The sequence below is a fragment of the Pleurodeles waltl genome, chromosome 8 (assembly GCF_031143425.1).
Source record: "Pleurodeles waltl isolate 20211129_DDA chromosome 8, aPleWal1.hap1.20221129, whole genome shotgun sequence".
NCBI classification, from domain to species: domain Eukaryota; kingdom Metazoa; phylum Chordata; class Amphibia; order Caudata; family Salamandridae; genus Pleurodeles; species Pleurodeles waltl.
The window spans coordinates 1,149,542,497-1,149,559,896 of record NC_090447.1 but is presented as its reverse complement, the minus strand read 5'-3'; the positions used below and the strand labels follow the sequence as shown (position 1 = coordinate 1,149,559,896).

The 17,400-nt window shown below is 44.0% G+C and overlaps 1 protein-coding gene across 1 annotated transcript in view; it reads right to left on the bottom strand.

Annotated features, from left to right (window-relative positions):
- SUCLA2 (succinate-CoA ligase ADP-forming subunit beta) overlaps positions 1-17,400 on the bottom strand; it is a 440,896-nt gene that overhangs the window by 161,225 nt on the left and 262,271 nt on the right. Inside the window, exons 5-6 of the mRNA XM_069205385.1 lie at positions 7,383-7,511; positions 4,780-4,918 (exon numbers count right to left, since the gene is read on the bottom strand). Of these exons, the coding sequence (XP_069061486.1) occupies positions 4,780-4,918; positions 7,383-7,511 (268 nt within the window). The remainder of the gene's footprint in view (positions 1-4,779; positions 4,919-7,382; positions 7,512-17,400) is intronic.

Genomic DNA, 17,400 nt, shown 5'->3' with positions numbered 1-17,400 from the left:
CAAAGTCAGCTGTAGGTTTACAGGATGTACATTCTGGTGCGTGACAAGAGATCCTTTTAGAACAAGGCACAGGACTTGGATGTGCAATGCAAAATGAGATAAACCCTCAAACCAGAATATCGCGAAATAACTCTAAGCCTGTAAAGTATAAAGACTTTTTTTCTTCACTAGGTATTTTGATACTTGTGTTTTTTGTTCTTTGTTAGGGGAAAGAAGATGCAGTGATGTAATTCATAAAAAACACTGTTACATATTATGCAAGTGCTGCAGAATTGTTTTTACTTAACTTGTTGGCCAGTGTTCCTGTTCTCACCCTGTGAGTTCCACACACCTCTGCTACACAGTTGTGGTTGGAAGTCATAGGACGAGGACCTTTTCGGATGTGGGTTGCTGTATGTCGAATAATAAATCTTTTTGACAATCAGCCTCTACTGTTTGTGGTACTTAAATCTTCACACCCTTCCCATTCCTGCTGCATGCTCTGAAGGTTCTCTCCCCTATAGCAAGTTATGCCACTGCATAAAAAGAAGGGAACACAATATTTGGCTACTTTTTGATACATGGACTCCAACACTACAGCAGTTTGATTTACTTTCTTGATAAAGAATGGTAAAAGTAATATATATATATATATATATATATATATATATATATATATATATATATATAGTATTTTTTTTATTTTATTTTTTAAAACACTGTTAAGCATTACTTTTACAGCTCTCTGCACACTGACCTAAATAACCAGGAAACACGCCCTCAAAAAATTAGCATTTGCCTAGGTAACTCCAGAAAAAAACATTTTCTTTCGAGTTCCCCTTAATATTTGCCTGAGTCCCTCTTTATTTTGATTGATTCCATGCGGTGATATCACTAAAAGATAAATAATAGTGTGTGTTTATCATAAATTACTTTCAGATAATGTGTGGCATCTACTAAAGATCCCATTTGGAACAAGTTTGCAGCTATTTAATGCCTGTACTAGGATAGTGATAATCTCAAGCAGACTGTGTGAAAGATGTTAAACACGTCACTCCAGAAAGTTCTGTTTCCTATTAACAAACAAGCTACATCCTCACATTCAACACCTTTCTCCCTATGTAGGCAAAACACAGTACACCAGAAATGATGAAAGATAGTTGGCAATGTTTAACTTGTGGCCTCACTGAAATCTTAATCAGCTAGAAAGCCATTCCATCTCTTCTTACCCCGATGCCTGCCACATTCTTTTTTGTTAACATCAAGTTGGCAGGCACACGCAGAAACCAGATCATTCTGAATTTATATACGTGATTTCATATAAGACTTACAATACCTCAAGACAATATCCTTACTAACACATGAGTTTCAAAAGTACAGGAACTCAGAGGTGGACATGCAGAGAAATGAAGCCATATATCGGTGAAAACTTTAAAAACTAACAATTCACAGTTAACATACAGTGCTACTAAAATATTTTAATATGTGTCTATGAAAAATGGATTTCTACAAGGTTATGTTGATTTGTATAGCGCACTAAATCACCTGAGAGGGTATCCAGGCGCTTGGGAAGGTGTGTGGTCCCTAAAGTGTTTATACAATGAGCTGGGATTTCAGCTTTTTGTGGAACTTAAGAAATCAGGAGGAGGCTTTGATATGTTGAGGGAAGTTGTTCCATGTTTTGGGTGCAATGCAGGAGAATGATGACCTCCAGTTTTCCTTTTGCGGATGCAGGGAGTGTGTGCGACTGAGGCAGAGCGTAGGTGTCTGGTAGGTTGGTGAATGTGTATGTTTAGGTATTCTGCATGTGCGCACAAGAAGTTTGAATTGGCTGAGCTTGTGAATGGGGGGGGCGGGGGGCAGTGAAGCTACCTGAGGTGTGGAGTAAAGTGGGTTTGACAAGGGTGGTTGAGTATGAATCTTGCAGCGGTGTTCTGGATGGTCTGGAGTCTGTGTAGAAGTTGTTTGGAGATTCTGGTGTGGAGTGTTGCCATAGTCCAGCATGCTGGTGATGAGTGCTGGTGTGACGCTCCGTCTGGTGTTCTGAGGCAACCATTTGAAGACCTTTCACAGCATACATTGGAAGTGGGAGCAGGAGATGCACATTCCGGTAACTTGAGCCACCATGTTGAACTTGTTGTCTAAGATGATCTCTAGATTCAGGTGGAGTCCCATGGGGGGGGGTCTTCTTGCAGATGACCAGGGCTTCTGTCTTGTTGGGTGGAGCTTCATGCAGTTGTTCGGCATCTAGTCTACTACCATGGTCATGCAGTTGTTGAAGCTGATTCGGGTGGTGGCTGTCTTGTCCATCATGGAGAGGATGAGTTTGGTGTCATCGGTGTAGGAGATAATTTTGATGTCTTGATGATGTGTGAGGTCGGAGGGCATCTGACTTCTTAAATTAGGCTAAGGTGACACGTAATAGGCATCTACTACCCTCAGAGGTCAACTCAAATCTTTTGGCTCAGACAGGAGTAATAAGATCATCTAATCAAACAATGAGATCTAATAGCCTCAAGCAAAAACAATATTCAACAAGTTGTCAGAAATGTATGTGCATCATACCCTATGTGGTCATGAATCCCCACACCAATTTAGTAAACTTAAAACATGTATTGCCCTTATATTAATGCTATGGTCACGTAAATGATAGCAATACAGAAAACAGTGGATGTCCAAAGCGTCTGAAGAATCTTAATCTTATATGAGCAATTACCATTAAACACTCCAAAGAATTATATAGAATAACAGAAGTATTTGAAAAATAGCTACAGATTTAATTAATTGTGCAGTTGAATCAATCATAATCAGTTAATAAACATTCAATTATAATTGTTAGGACAGATATGCTAGCTCCCAAATTTTGATTCAGAAAGCATGTGTGGGGCTGGGCTTTGTCACATGCAAAAATTAAAATAAGACACATTTGGAAAACATCTAACTGTGGCACTAACACAAATATGCTGTTGGATTTCTAAAGGGAAAACCTGCAAGGGAAAACAAATGCACATTGGTTATACCTCTATGAAGTGAAACAGCAGCTAGCAGACTCTTCAGAAGATCATAGGAACTGCAGGTCTTCAGCAGTCAGCATCAGGAACATCGAAAGGGGCAACAGTTCAGTAATGTTGGGCCTAATGTAACTGAACTGTTAAAATCATAAGTAGCTGGACAGAAGAGCTTCACAGAACAAATGCAATGAACTAAAAATAACTCAACTGAAAAGAAACTAAACAGAATCTGACTTACATTAAATAAAACTTTGCTAAATTAAAGTCCCAAAAGTTACTAGCTAAGCGTCTATTGGATAAGACTATGAGGTGTGACAGTGAACAAACAACTGAATTTTTGTTCCTTTTCCATTTGTATCTTTCTTCATTCCTTCTTCAAGATAGTCTCATGTTAACACTTCTCTCCGGTCTGAGTATCCTCAAAATAATAATATTGTAAAAAAAAACAGCACATAACACAACATTTCAGCTAATATTACTTACTACCAGAAACTAAAGCCCATTGTTAAAACTTACAATATTTAAGTAAAGAGTGAACAGAACATAGAAAAAGCAGTAGATTTCCACTGCCAGCTTTCAATGAGCTGTCTAATAAACAATGTTTGCAAAAAAACTTCAGTAAAGGTCAGCATAAGATTTCAACACTGTGATTCTGGAAAAATACTAAGATGTAGGCTTTTTTCATTATTGCAAATACATGAATAAAGCAATTCTAGTAATAATTTCACATCATTAGTTTTGCTCATTATTAATAATCATTTTCTGTCAGCACATGCAGTCATAATTTAGCAAAATACATTTCACAGTCATTTATTATTTTGCATAAAATTCAATGTAGCTGACACCAACCACATTTTAAACATGCACGTTTTAATTTTCTAACACACGTTTCTCTAATTACACTCTTGTACACGTTAATCATTTTGTTGCGGTTACTAATATTTTATTAATAACTTTTGCTATCTAAAAATGTTTGCATCTGGTCTCCTACCATGGTCATGCAGCAGTTGGTCAAGTTGATTCTAGTGGTGGTTGTCCTGTCAATCAGAGAGAGGACGGGTTTGGTGTAATTGGTGTAGGAGATGATTGTGATGTCTTGATGATGCGGTGTGACGTCTCAGATGATGTTGACGAGCGGTGTCATGTATATGTTGAAAAGGGTGGGGCTGAGGGACAACCCCTGTGAGACACTGCATATTAGGGACTGTCCTCACTAGAATTATATTGGAGAACGCGAGGCCTAGGGAGCTCTGATAGAAAGGAAATTACTGATACAGATGTTTTACAAACACATGAACGGAAATAATTCAGTGAGGGTGAAAAGTGAGCTATTTATCCTGTTGTCTAAGAGTAAGAATTTTCAGCTTTCTATCACAACTAGAGCATCATTGATGTATGTCCCTCATAAAGAAGTGAGAGGGATGATTAAGAGAATGACTTTGGTAATACGCTGCCAACCCTAAACAAGGCAACTAGGCTGAGTGCCCCTTCTGAAGCAGCACAACTCTACAGCACGCCACATTGATGTGTGATTGACAGGAACTACTTAAAACAAAGACAAGCTCTGCTTGGTGCCGACTTAGTAGCTATTTCCTTTATACAGCAAAAAAATGCAAACAGCTCTTGAATTAATAATTATATATACAATATAATTAGTGTGTTGGCAATAATCCCACACAGCCAGAGAGAGCATTAACAGAGGCACCTTAGCGCTAGTAGAACACAAGCCTGCTATAGAAGCTCAGCGCCAGCTGGTTTTGTGAAATACTGAAGAAAGGCAAAACATTACCATTCCCTGACGAATCCTCCACCATTGGGTTGATTTCGACCATGGTGGCGTCATACTTCATGAAGAGGTTGTAGATCTTCATCATGGTCTCAGCTGCTTCGTCCACTAAGGAAGGCTCAAATCCCATTTTCTCTGCCAGCTGGAAGGCAATACAGTCCTACATGAATACTTTATTGTTTATTATTATCACTAAAAGAATATTTTTTTGAGGAGTGGACACCACCTACATTTCATAATGCTTGGGCAACGTCGGATACTATGCTTACCACAGAAACATACCAGGAAATGATAGGTTCATTTTAAAGTACATTCTAGATCAAATTCAGTACTATAAAGAATTATAATCTAGAACAAGCCTGTTTACACATTTTATTCATGATCAACTGGCAAAGTCTTCCAGCACAATCACAAAGGTGGAGCTTACTCAATGTGCCTGTCAAGAACCAACTGTGTGAAAACTACTGTGATACAGATAACCATTGGTTTTAGTTACAACAACCCCGTCAGAACAGGAGATTGAAGGAGTAGGACTGATTGTAAGGTAGAGACTATTGAAACCGCCCACCATTCAAATTGGGAATTTCAGCTGCATCACAGGGGTTTTTAGACATGAAAGGGCAGTGCTAGCATGGGCATATGTTAGCTGAAACAAGTGATAAAGATCAGACTGCTGAAGCAGTAATGGTTACATACTTGTAATCCTAGGCCTCCTTCAAGAGACGTTCTAAAATCATGAGGACTGAATAGTCACAACCACAGACAGCAACCTCTGAACACTACTTCCAAAAGTGACATTTGAAAACTTCCCTCACAAACCCTTTTTACTTTCTTGAATGAATGAAGGGGAAAGACAGGGCAATGAAGCTCTGTAGCTATGCTAGAGTGAAATAGGACACTGCACCTTTAAGTGTTTCCAGACCTCAGGTGTCCCATCATGCCCTGTAGATGGTAGTTACCCCAGTTCCTTTTTCTGGCTCTTGGTGACAGGATCTTGGAGTACTGAGCTCTGCCTTTTTAGGGCTTTTTTCCACACAAACCCTTTCAGAGTCTTCTGAAAATTATTTCACTCAGTCTAAATTGTATATTTTTTCTGGAATATGCTATCTCCTTTTGTGAAATGACCAAGATGTGGCAGACAAATTGCCAAAACAGACCCCCCCCCCCAACCAGGACTTTGTATTATGCCTGACAGAAAAACTGCCAAAACAGAGACACCTACGACCCCCCCCAACCAGGACTGTGTATTATTCCTGCCAGATTCTCAGAAGGCATCATTAATGCAGCTCCCACTTCAGGCGTCTTTTGAGAGCATATAAGTACATTCACCTTCATGGTCACGAAGAAAGTGAGATCAGCAAAAATCACTTTGTGGGGAAAGATCTGAGGAGTGTGGAGGGGCTACCTTCTCTACCAGTGCTCCTGTCTCACTCTGTGAGGACTCTTACACAGAGGAGATCCAAATGTGGAATACATGGTGAGAAGAGACGTCCCCGTTCGATGTCAAGGACATTGGTCAAAGAGGTAGAGCCCCTACATGCTCGCCATCCAGGACTGGATTGACATCGAAGAGGTAGAGAGGCCCTCTCAGTCGGGTGAGGGGAGGGGATGGGGGAATCATTCATGTTGAGGCATTCACATGGTGCTGTGTAGAAGACCACAGCGTGGTCTCACCTCCTTGACCTTTGACACCTCGTCCTCATCCACCACCACCAATAATTCCTTCAGCACTTTCTACCTAGGGCTCTACTTTGGATTCTTCAAGAACCGTAACTGGAGACCTTGTGGGACTGTCTGCAAGGCATTCCACATCTCCATCTCAAAATTCAAGACTTCATAGAAGGTCTAGGACAAGGTTGAGATCTTATACCTTCCTGGTCTTTCCAAAGTAATATGAAGATGTTACACAAAACTCTGAAAGAAGCACTTCGGGATCGAGCACATGGGCAGGACTATTCAGTGCTCATGATTATCAATGGATATTTCCTTACAGATAAGGCCTGTGACAAAGTTGTTGAGTCTGTAACTGGCTGAGCCATACTACATTAGTACATTAGGTGTCTTCTACTCTGGGAAAGCAATGGTAACATAAAGACAGCTCTCAAAGAAATAAGTAGGATCATCCTGAAAGGAACGACCGAAGCACAGCCTCAATTAAATACTGCTAACAAGTATACTGTACATATTATATGCTACCCAGCATTGGCATGCGGCATGAATAATTTGTCATTAAGAAGAGATTTAATCTCAGAGTTAGGGCACAAAGCTGCAGGCACTGAAATGCATACAATAACTGAATGATAAGAAGAACATATGTATTGGTGGAAAGTGGTGTCCTTACTCTAAGACTGCTGCTTGAGATTGTCTGTCCACATATGCACAGCATTAAAAAACAACATTAATGTAAGAACATGTGAGCATTGTGTCGTATCTGGGCAGTGCTACCCCATATACAACATGTTTAAACAAGAAGTTTATATGAAATAGGCACAGGAGGTATGGAAGGATTACTGAGGGATCAGTGGAGAGTGGGCTTTTGGTAACATGTACCCAACATTTGATGGAAAATCCTGCTTAGCTAGTTGGAGTAAAAGGTGATGAAATACCCGAACTGCCTGCTCCTTTTTGATGCCTTCAACAATGTCAATCGGCTCCTTAACTATGGCTTCTGGATTCTCTGCTGCAACATCTTCAATATTAACGCCACCCTGTGAGCTGCCTATGAGTACAGGTCCCTAAAACAAAAAGATAAGATGGTTAAAATAGAAGACAGGCAGCAGTGATTTCATCAATAAGTAAAAATAAATTTTTCAATCAAATCCAGATTCTAAATTATGCATAAAATCATCAAAATTATAAATACAAAATAAAAACGTTTCACCACAAACTTAAAGAAGGATCATCATTTCACACTCTTTCTCAAAATAAAAGCCTATAACTTTCATTGCGTTCCTCTCCCATTCTCCTCATTGATGGAACTTGATTTAAAAAGTGGCTGCCCGCAACACATACATCCGCCATTCCCAAGATCGGAATGAAATGGAAAGCTGTCTGTCTTCTGAAGGTCATAACTCCGAAACTGGGCTTAATATATCTTCTTATAGTTTTGCAATTCTAAGGTGCAAATTAGCTAAAAAGTGCATATAAGGTTCACTTTGTTTTTATGCATAGACACAATGGATAAATTCAAGTAGAGTAAGCCACACTTCAAAGCTCCGAGGACTGGGCTTATTTAACTTGGCATAATCCTGGGCGCAGGACCCACTGACTGCCATCAAACAGCCCCATGGTCGTGGGCGCACAAGAGGGTATCCACACTGGCTGCTTGTGAGGATGAGGGTGGCAGTGTGGTGGACTGTGAGGACTGCTGAGCTGCAAGGCACCGCTCCCACTCTTTGGGAGGCCCAGCCAGAAATGTGGGCAGCTTGTGGGGGGAGTCTAGGGAGCAGTGGTGCAAGACTGTGGGCCTCCGTCCACCTGGGAGGCAGTTGCTGTGCCCTGACTTCACCCGGAGGGCTCCCGTCCTATCGCCAGTTCTGGTGCAATTGGCCCACAGACTGAGCCCCAAAGGCACGTACGGATGACTGCTGGACACTTTCTCGGCCCTGCCTGACCGCAGACAGCCTGGGAGTCAATTGTTGTCTGAGGGGGGACATATGCAGACCACTGGATGTAGTGGTGGTCGCCCCTCCTCACCCACTTTGATGCGGCATGGCCCAGGGGACATGGAAGGCGCAGACGCAGAGGTGCTGTTTCCCCCCTCGGGTGAGTGACTAACTGTGGGGGAAGCCCTAGGAATTTGACAGTGTAGCCCTAGCCCCTGATCTGTGCTACACATTGGGCGGGGTTCAGATGGTGAAGAAATGGGCCTACTGTTGTATATCCCACCCAACTGTGGATTGAGAACTGCCTGGTGCCCTTCCCTCCTCCTTCTGACACGGAGATGCAACAGTGAGCATAGACCATCTTCTAACGACCTAGTGAGTGTTGTCTTGGCGAGGAAACCATTTGCACACCAGCGGTTAGGGGGTAGGCTGGAAACACAGGGGATGCCATCGGTCACACTGAGGGCCGCGGAGGATGGGGGTGTCTCTAAAGAGGTGGGAAGGTGGTCTATTATGGTGACCATTGACTAAGTCCTGGGAGTAGAGATACAATGGGTGGGGTGAGGTGGGGTAGTGGAGCCGGCAGGGAGTCCAACTACGCACAAAGCCAAACCCTTCCCCTGAACACCTAGCCCTTCAAGGGGGCAGGTGACTGCAACCGGCCCCAGGGTCCTGCCCTCTCCATTTCCTCTTACTCTGGCTCTGCAGGCTTGGATTCCCACAACCTCATGCATGATGGAGGGCACAAAACCACCCAAACCCGATCAACCATCAACCTACCCATAGACACAGTTACTCCAGCAACAGAATCTGCTAAGCTGGAAGCCATTCCTCAGGCAATTGAATCTTACCAGGTATCCCTGGAAGCCAAAATCGATTCAGTGGCTTGAACCTTTTGCGCGACAATCACTGCAAGTTATCCAACTGTCACTCAATCCGAGAAGGACCTGGCTTGCCCGATACGACGGGGAACTAACCTCCGTGCTTGGGTGATGGCTCATGAGGAGACTGCTCAAATGGCTTGGTGGCTTGAGCTTGTCATATGCCCAACTCTTTCCCACCAAGCTCAAAGTAACTGATGGTCAAAATCTTTTTTTTTTTTTCACAGATCCAGAGGAGGTCTGGAGGTGGGTGGAGACCCGAGAGGGTCACAGGGGGTGAAGGGTCCCAAGCTCCCCCCCACACAGATAACCCTGGGGGGTCCATCATGGGCCCCAAAGGGGGTTGGTGAGGGCATCCACACTCTCAGCCACACCCTCCACCAACAAGGTTGGGTACAACTTGGGTTCAGCTCTGAACATTGTCCATGCCTTCCAAAATACTGAGCCACCATCCCTTGGCTCATCTCAAGATGAATTTGGGGATGTCACTTCTCAAGTCTGTACCATCCACAGCAATAGTCCATTGCCACACATGTCCCCCCTCTCCCCCAGACAGCTGGTGGTATAATTTAATCACTATTGGGCCCAATTTAGCCCTTCATGCCACCCAGTCGCTGATGCCCTACAATCCCTTCTTCATGGAGCCGTGGTTGCCGGATCCACTATAATGCTCATGCCATGCACCTTTGAGAATATTTCTTAGAATAGCCAGGCATGCAAAAACCCACACAGCGCTATAGGATACACTTGCTCCTTAAGTGTAGGGCAGCAGACATTACATTCTTGCAAGAATTGCACATTATGCACACAGAGGCAAAGCGACTCCAGAGGTGTTGGAGCAGACGGGTATACTCCACCACTTACTCACAACACTCCCAGCGCACACTTGTTTGGGCAAGGGTGGGTGGCCCACTACAAGTCGTAACTCGTGAAATAGACCCAGATGGCCACTTTGTTTTTCTGTAGGTTCAGAAAGGATGGCACGCTCTTACTGCTGGGCAATAAATATGCCCTCAATTTCGAACAACCAGCTTTCTTCTACCTTCTCTCAGCTCATTTGTTACACTGGGCGCACTTGCTGTAGGTCCTGGGAGGCAACTAACTGTGTTCTAGATCCAGTTCAGGGCTGATCTTACCCCTGCCTCCTCTGACGTCAGCCCCCCCCAACATCCACGGGCCATAGTCAGCCTGCATGGCTTTGCCAATGGTCACTCGGTTTGACCCCACATTAATCCAGGTGTTCGGCTTTACCACTTTTACTCTCAGGTTCACAACTTTAATGTTCGCCTGGATCCTATAGTTTGCTCAAGCTTTCCCAATCCTTTAGTCTCATCCCTGATTATCTGGGCAAGGATATATCTGATTGCAACCCCCTACTCATGGGTGTGTGCTGGGGACGTACTCCCTCCCCAGTTCCCACATGGAAACTACAGCCCGTAACCCTGCAAGACCCAATGTTCAAGGCTATATATTCAGATCAGATACCAGAGTATTTTGATCACAATGAGGGGTCAAATACCTTCCTAGCCAGAGAATAGGAAGCTTTTAAAGTTGTCCCTAGGGACGCCTGCATCGCGCCACCTATGGGGAGCACTGTACTGTATCAGATGCCTTGACTAGGTTGAAGCGGGCATACCCAGCCGCCAACCAACTGGCAGTTACAGATTAAGAGTGGCAACCATCCCTTACACCCCAGGAGTGAGTGGCCCAGATACTCAAGCGCACACGCTGCCTAGACTACAGAACGTACAAAGCCAAATTCCACTGTGAAGGAGACAAGTTGGTTAAGGTGCTGGCCTTGCAGATCAGGCAGGAGTTGCAACAGCCCCCAATTCCACATATCCTACGGGCAGGTGGTACAAGCCTTTACCCCCAGAGGAATATCCATGAGGCATTAGTTTCCTTCCATACCTCGCTATACTCCCAGCATCCACGAGCCTCTGCAGTGGAGGTTCAATGGTCTTTGGCCGAGGCCCCCGACCAGTTCTCTCTGCAAATGATAGACTGTAAATGAATGCACCTATAACAGAGGTGGCGGTTAGGGTGGTGATCACTGGGATGGCAAGTGGGAAACCCAGGGATGGACAGGTTCCCCACTGAATTTTACAAGCAGTACACCACATCTAGCCACAAAGCTAGCCAAAGTATACAAATCTGTCCTGAACTCATGTCGCCTCCCAGACACATTCCGGAAGCACTGTTGGACACTCTACTTAAGCCGGGTAAAGATCCCCTGGACTTGTCCTTCTACTGCCCCACTGATATTTTACATACAGATTACAGAATCATGACGAAAATTGTGCCCTCCAGAAACCAAAAGATTTACCACACCTAGAGCACAGTGATCAATGCAGATTTGTCCCAACTGCAAAACAACGTTCAACACCTGGCAGGGGGGGGGGGGGGGGGGGGGGAGAGGGGATGTGCTGCTTATGCTCGAACAGCCTGGTCTTGAGAAGTTTAATGAAGGTAAGGAGGTCTTTGGTCTGGCACAGGTGGGTGGGAAGAGTGTTCCACGTTTTGGTGACGAGGTGCAAGAATGCGTAGGACGGCTGCAAGGGCGAGGTTGGCGAAGCAGAGAGGCCAGGTCGGGGTGTAGAAGGAGAGTCGTCTGTTGAGGTATTCTGGTCTGGTGTTGTGCAGTGCTTTGTGAGCGTGGGTAAGGAGTTTGAAGGGGATTCTCTTGTTGACTGGGAGCCAGTGCAGGTTTTTCAGGTGGTCTGTGATGTGGCAGTGGCGGGGGATGTCCAGGATGAGACGTGCAGAGGTGTTCTGGATGCGTTGCAGCCTCTTCTGGAATTTGCCCGTGGTTTCTGCATCGAGGGCATTGCCGTAGTCCAGTTTGCTGCTTACGAGGGCTTGGGTGACTGTTCTTCTGGTTTCGGTGGGTATCCATTTGTAGATCTTTCGGAGCATGCGGAGGGCAATGAAGCAGGAGGAGGAGATGGCGTTGACTTCCTGGGTCATGGATAGTGAGGGGTCCAAGATGAAACCTAGGTTGTGTGCGTAGTCGGTAGGAGTCGGAGTGGTTCTGAGAGTGGAAGGCCACCAGGAGTCATCCCATGCAGAGGGGGTAGAGCAGAAGATGAGGACTCATTCTCAAGTGCTGAGACTCTGTGGGTTTGGGGATGAAACCCTTAAGCTCATCCACTTGTTATACACAGCACCAACTGTGTGGCTTTGCACAGGTGGCCCCATATCTCAGGCCACCCTGGTGGGGCAGGGAACCCTCCAGGGATGCACTCCGACACTACTGCTGTTTGCTCTGGCGATAGAGCCAAGTGCACTCTTCATATTGGTGACGCATGGGGCATTCCCTTGCCGGACCATACTCATATCATATTGCTATTCTCTGATGACGTTCTATTTTACATTATAGACCTTAGAGTGGATCTTTTTAGTCTAGCTGATCTCCTGTATATCCTTAGGAATCTCTCGGGGCTCCATGTAAGTTGGACAAAACAGTGTATTTAACCTCTGATGCCTGGGATACTCCATACTCCAATGACTCTAGGCTGGGTAACTGCAGTAAGAGCCCTGCTCCTGTAAATATTTAGTGGTCAACATTTATCACACTGAAGACAACCTTCTTGATGGGAACTTGATCACACCAGTGTCTTCCCTACAGATGCAATTCGCCTTCTGGAAACAACCCCCCCCCCCCCCCTTCCACCAAATAGCCGGTCATTTAGCCTTGGTGAAAATGCTCATGCTCCACCATCTGCTTTATCACTTTGAAACTCCCCCAATCTTTCCCCAACAAGCTCTATTCCGAGAGCTACATTTATTGCTGGAAGACCTTATTTGGCATTGCAGCTGACTTGGGGTAGTCTGCTCCCAAGAGAGGCAGGACGCCTTGGAGCCCCTAATTTCAAACTTTATTATTTATGGCCCATCTGGAATGTTTAGCTCACTGGGTGACGGGCCAGGATCTGGCAGATACCGAAGTCACTATATGCTCTATGACTGTGAGGGGAGCTTCTCACCCTCCTGATTACCTGGGTGAAGATTTCCAGGACACTCCAGCACTTTGGGCTCCGAGGTCTGCAGAACAGTTGCTAGCTCAATCGCGAGACTCCTCTATATGCTCCTCCCAGACCACTATTGGATCTTCTTGAGGACACTGTGATTATTACTCATAGGGACCTTCGAGCCTGGAATGAGGCTGGCTTGTCAATCCTTCGGCGTCTATTCACCAATAGCCAGCTCCTCCCCTTTGAAGAGTTGGTGGAGCAATATGGATTACACTGGTGACAGTTTTTGAGATATGGGCACTTTTGCCCTCTTCTGAGAAAAATAGTGGCGGATGGCTGACTCAGAGTCGCAGACTAACACTTTACTAGATAATCTGTATACCTTTGAGGATGGGTGACAGATGGTGACTTGGTTAGGAAAGGCTAGGATTACACTTGTGCAGTTCCCCTCGCAAACCCTTAGTGATATGTGAAAGGCTGAATTTGGTATGGATCTACATGACAAGGGCTGGCTGAGAGTACTGCTATACGAGCAAAAAATCTCCCGCAAAGCCAGACTGCAATTAATCCAATTCTATATCCTACACAGAGCATACCTATCCCAGCAGCGAATCCAACACGCTGAAGACCACTAGAATTTACAATATACACTTAATGCTGATGTTTTGCATTTGACTGGACATTATGTTAAACTCGAAAATGTTAGATGGAGATGGCAGGCCCTGGAGGCCAACAAGTTGGATACAAAGGGAGACTGCAGTAGGTACTGAGAACCGAGATACTAACAAGCATCATTTGCAAACAGCAACAGATGTCTCTTTCCTACTCGTAAGGAATAAATACTACTATCATTGCTGCAGGGAGCCTTTTAACAAGGTAGAGTGCAAAATGAAAGAAAACCAGACCAACAAGCACCCCATCATCACATGTTTGGAGGACGGGAAAAACTCTTCATTTGTCTTAAATGGGACGGGGAGCAGAGGGGGTTGGGGGTTCTGAAGGCAGCGTTTAAGCACATTAAGGGTGATTGTAGGTTCATAAAGGCCAAGTTAACAGTCTGAATCCCCAACACAACATGTTTACAGATAACACTTTGGATGTTTTAGCCACTGCTTACACGACTACTGCCTTTTAGTGAACTAATACTGGATGAGGAAGAGGATGTCTACCGTTTGTTCTGCCTATATATGACGTTCTAATTATATAGACTTGTGGAGTCTATTACTGATATTGTTTGGCAACAATTTGCATAACTCCGATTTTATTTCAAGGTCAGAAGAGTCTTGTGAATATAATAAATATGCATTATTTTATTTTTTTAAACTGAATAGTTACAGATCGGCATCAGCCATTGCACGGTTTAATGTGCAAGTCATATTTTAGTATATACCCCTTGAGTGCCCTTCAATGATGAAAGTATAAATCCACGAAGTATGTGGCTCTGCATGAGTTGAATTGGAGAGGCTCTTTGTTCTTCATTGTTTGTGATGTCATGAGCACAACGCCAATCCCCTTTTAGAGAATGCTTTGTTTGGGCATCATACATAGGAGCAGAGTTGTGATTCATATCTGGCAGACATACTTTGACCAGACACTGGAAGCTGGGAAGGGTGGTAGGCGAGTGAAGTGAGAGAGGCACAGATGAAGAGTCCAAACTCAATGCAGGAGGGCTGCTGATGAGAATCCACCTCCTCTCCCCGCAAACCTGGCCAATGTCAGGGCTCTCCAGTGAGCATTCTGGCCTGTAAAACTAAACGTAAGGCTCTTTGGAAAGGACTTAAAAGCTTGTATCAGGACTCGAACAGGACATGGACTTCTAATCAAATGCATACTGCTCTCCCTTTTAACGTGACTAGTACGCCCATACCTAATTTGCAATTTATAAATACCTCCCAAATTGTCTTCAGATTCCTCAGACCCATTTAGAGACCCAAAGTGTTCAATCTATTCTATATGTATAACATTCATATGTAGAACATGCTATGTAAATTAGACCTGCCCCTCCCATTTGGATACGTAATTGTCCAAAGGTTAACACTATCATTAGCATCAAAAGTTCTTCTAATCCTGCCCAGGTTATGCCCTGTATATCCTTCTTCTTAAATTTGCTTGTACAGCACTATTTGATAAGCACTTCAGTGGTCTGTGGAAGCCTCAATGGAGGGCCGGCTAAAATAGCGTTAGACAACTGCTCTGCAATGAGTTTCTATCCTGCCAGCCAGACTCACGCCATAATTTCTCACGAGGACTACTAGCACCCTGGGAACCCTAACAGCAACTGTGGGATATACAACATGATTTTATCCACATGTGCACAAACCCAATCTGTGACTTAAACTCATTCCGTGACTCTGTAACACACTTAGGTTCCACAATTTCCCACTTTTAATATTTCAGAGCAGCTCATCGCTACATCTTGTATAAATAATTTACAAACTTTATTATACTAGGAACTTTCCAAATGTATTGTAATGACAGACGGTTATGCCCAGCCTTTTCCTTGTTAATGGCATGAAAGGCTAGCTAAAAGGAAACGGTTTAAGTTTTTAAGGCGATACAGTTTAAGTGTAGTTGAGCTTCTCATTGTAAAAAAATGTGCCTTATGTGGTTGTCCATGGGAAATCTGCTACTTGAAAACCTTAAATTATATGTAGCTAGAGGGTCCAATAGCAAATCACCTGATTTGTTATTGTAAATGGTCACTATCAATATATGATATTCTCTTTGCTAAATCCTCTGTGATATCTATGTATGTGCATTGTGGTCCTTTTACTTTGTTATTGAAATCACTAGCCAAGACTAACATGACATTACTAGCACTGAAGCTATCCACAAGGGAACCTACTTAGGCCTGTTCGGTGGTGGAATGGTATGCCACGCTGTGCTGAATCATGGCCTAGACATGCTCCTTAGTCCATCCCCATCCAACACCAATTTTTATCGACAAATTACCCTACAATCTACACTACCCTTTTTCATCTTCAGCGCAGGTTTCTGATCTATTTTAATTCTAAGATGTATTGGGATAGGGACCATGAAGAGGTATAACAGGGAAAATTGTCGGAGGTAAGGTGCCAATGGCAGAGCAATTAAGGCGCACACACTTAACGTTACTGTTACTCAATACCTTAAACAATATTATTTAACTAACCGTGTACACAAATAGAGTTTGGAAGTATTTCAGGTTAATTTTAGTTAGATTAATACATTTTCGGTGAGAACAACACACTGCAATACATAAGGCAGATCTCAAAGGACAATTAGAACGTGGTTTTTCATTATCATGGTGACCTGGCTAACTGACAACAGCTTACCTTCACATTTTTCCTAGTAACATATGAGATCATTAAGAAGGAAGGGAGTTTGAACGCCATGCATTGCATTCACCTGCACATCCTCCCTCAAATTTATGCTCTGTTCTCAAACTCTCACTCCCATTTTTTTTTTTAAAGGAAGTGGATTCCTCTCTTTAATACTATTAAATGTATCAGAAATGTAACACCTTACAGCCTCCCAGGGTTGGTTAAATCATCTTTATGAAAGGGGGGAGACGGGGGTATGCCACTGGCTGAGCAAGATGGCTGCTTTGTGAGCTCCACGGTGTCTGGAGAGAATTACAGCCCTACATACTGCCACAGCATATCTATCAGCCCACCAAGATGTGTCCTGGTCTTTTGGAATTGGGTGCTATTAGCGATCCAACTCTTGTGCTGTCACCAAGAACAAAAGCAAAAAGAACAGATGGTGGACAGAATGCTGAACAAATCAAACATTCACCTCCCAGTCACATATCTGTTTTTTTTGCTCGACATGCCATTCCAGTATGGACCCAACCATTTGCAAATCAATCTTGACCTACTCCCCCATGAAAACAGTCCAGCCAGAACTGCCAGGCCAGGGACTCCTGAGACCAGAAATAAGCATTCTGGGACCGGTTCCGTGTATCACCCTTCATCAGAAAGACTAGCATGAATCTGGTGGCGTGCGAACATGGGACCCACGTCCTACATTGCAGGCATGCAAGATCTGAAATGTGCTCATAAAAAAGTACCCATAACGACTCACTGGAATGCTGGATTGCTTTGCTAATAACCACAAACTAACAATAACCAATGATCCTCTCAAATGGATCGCTCTATCCTCCTTAACGCCTCTACCTTGTAG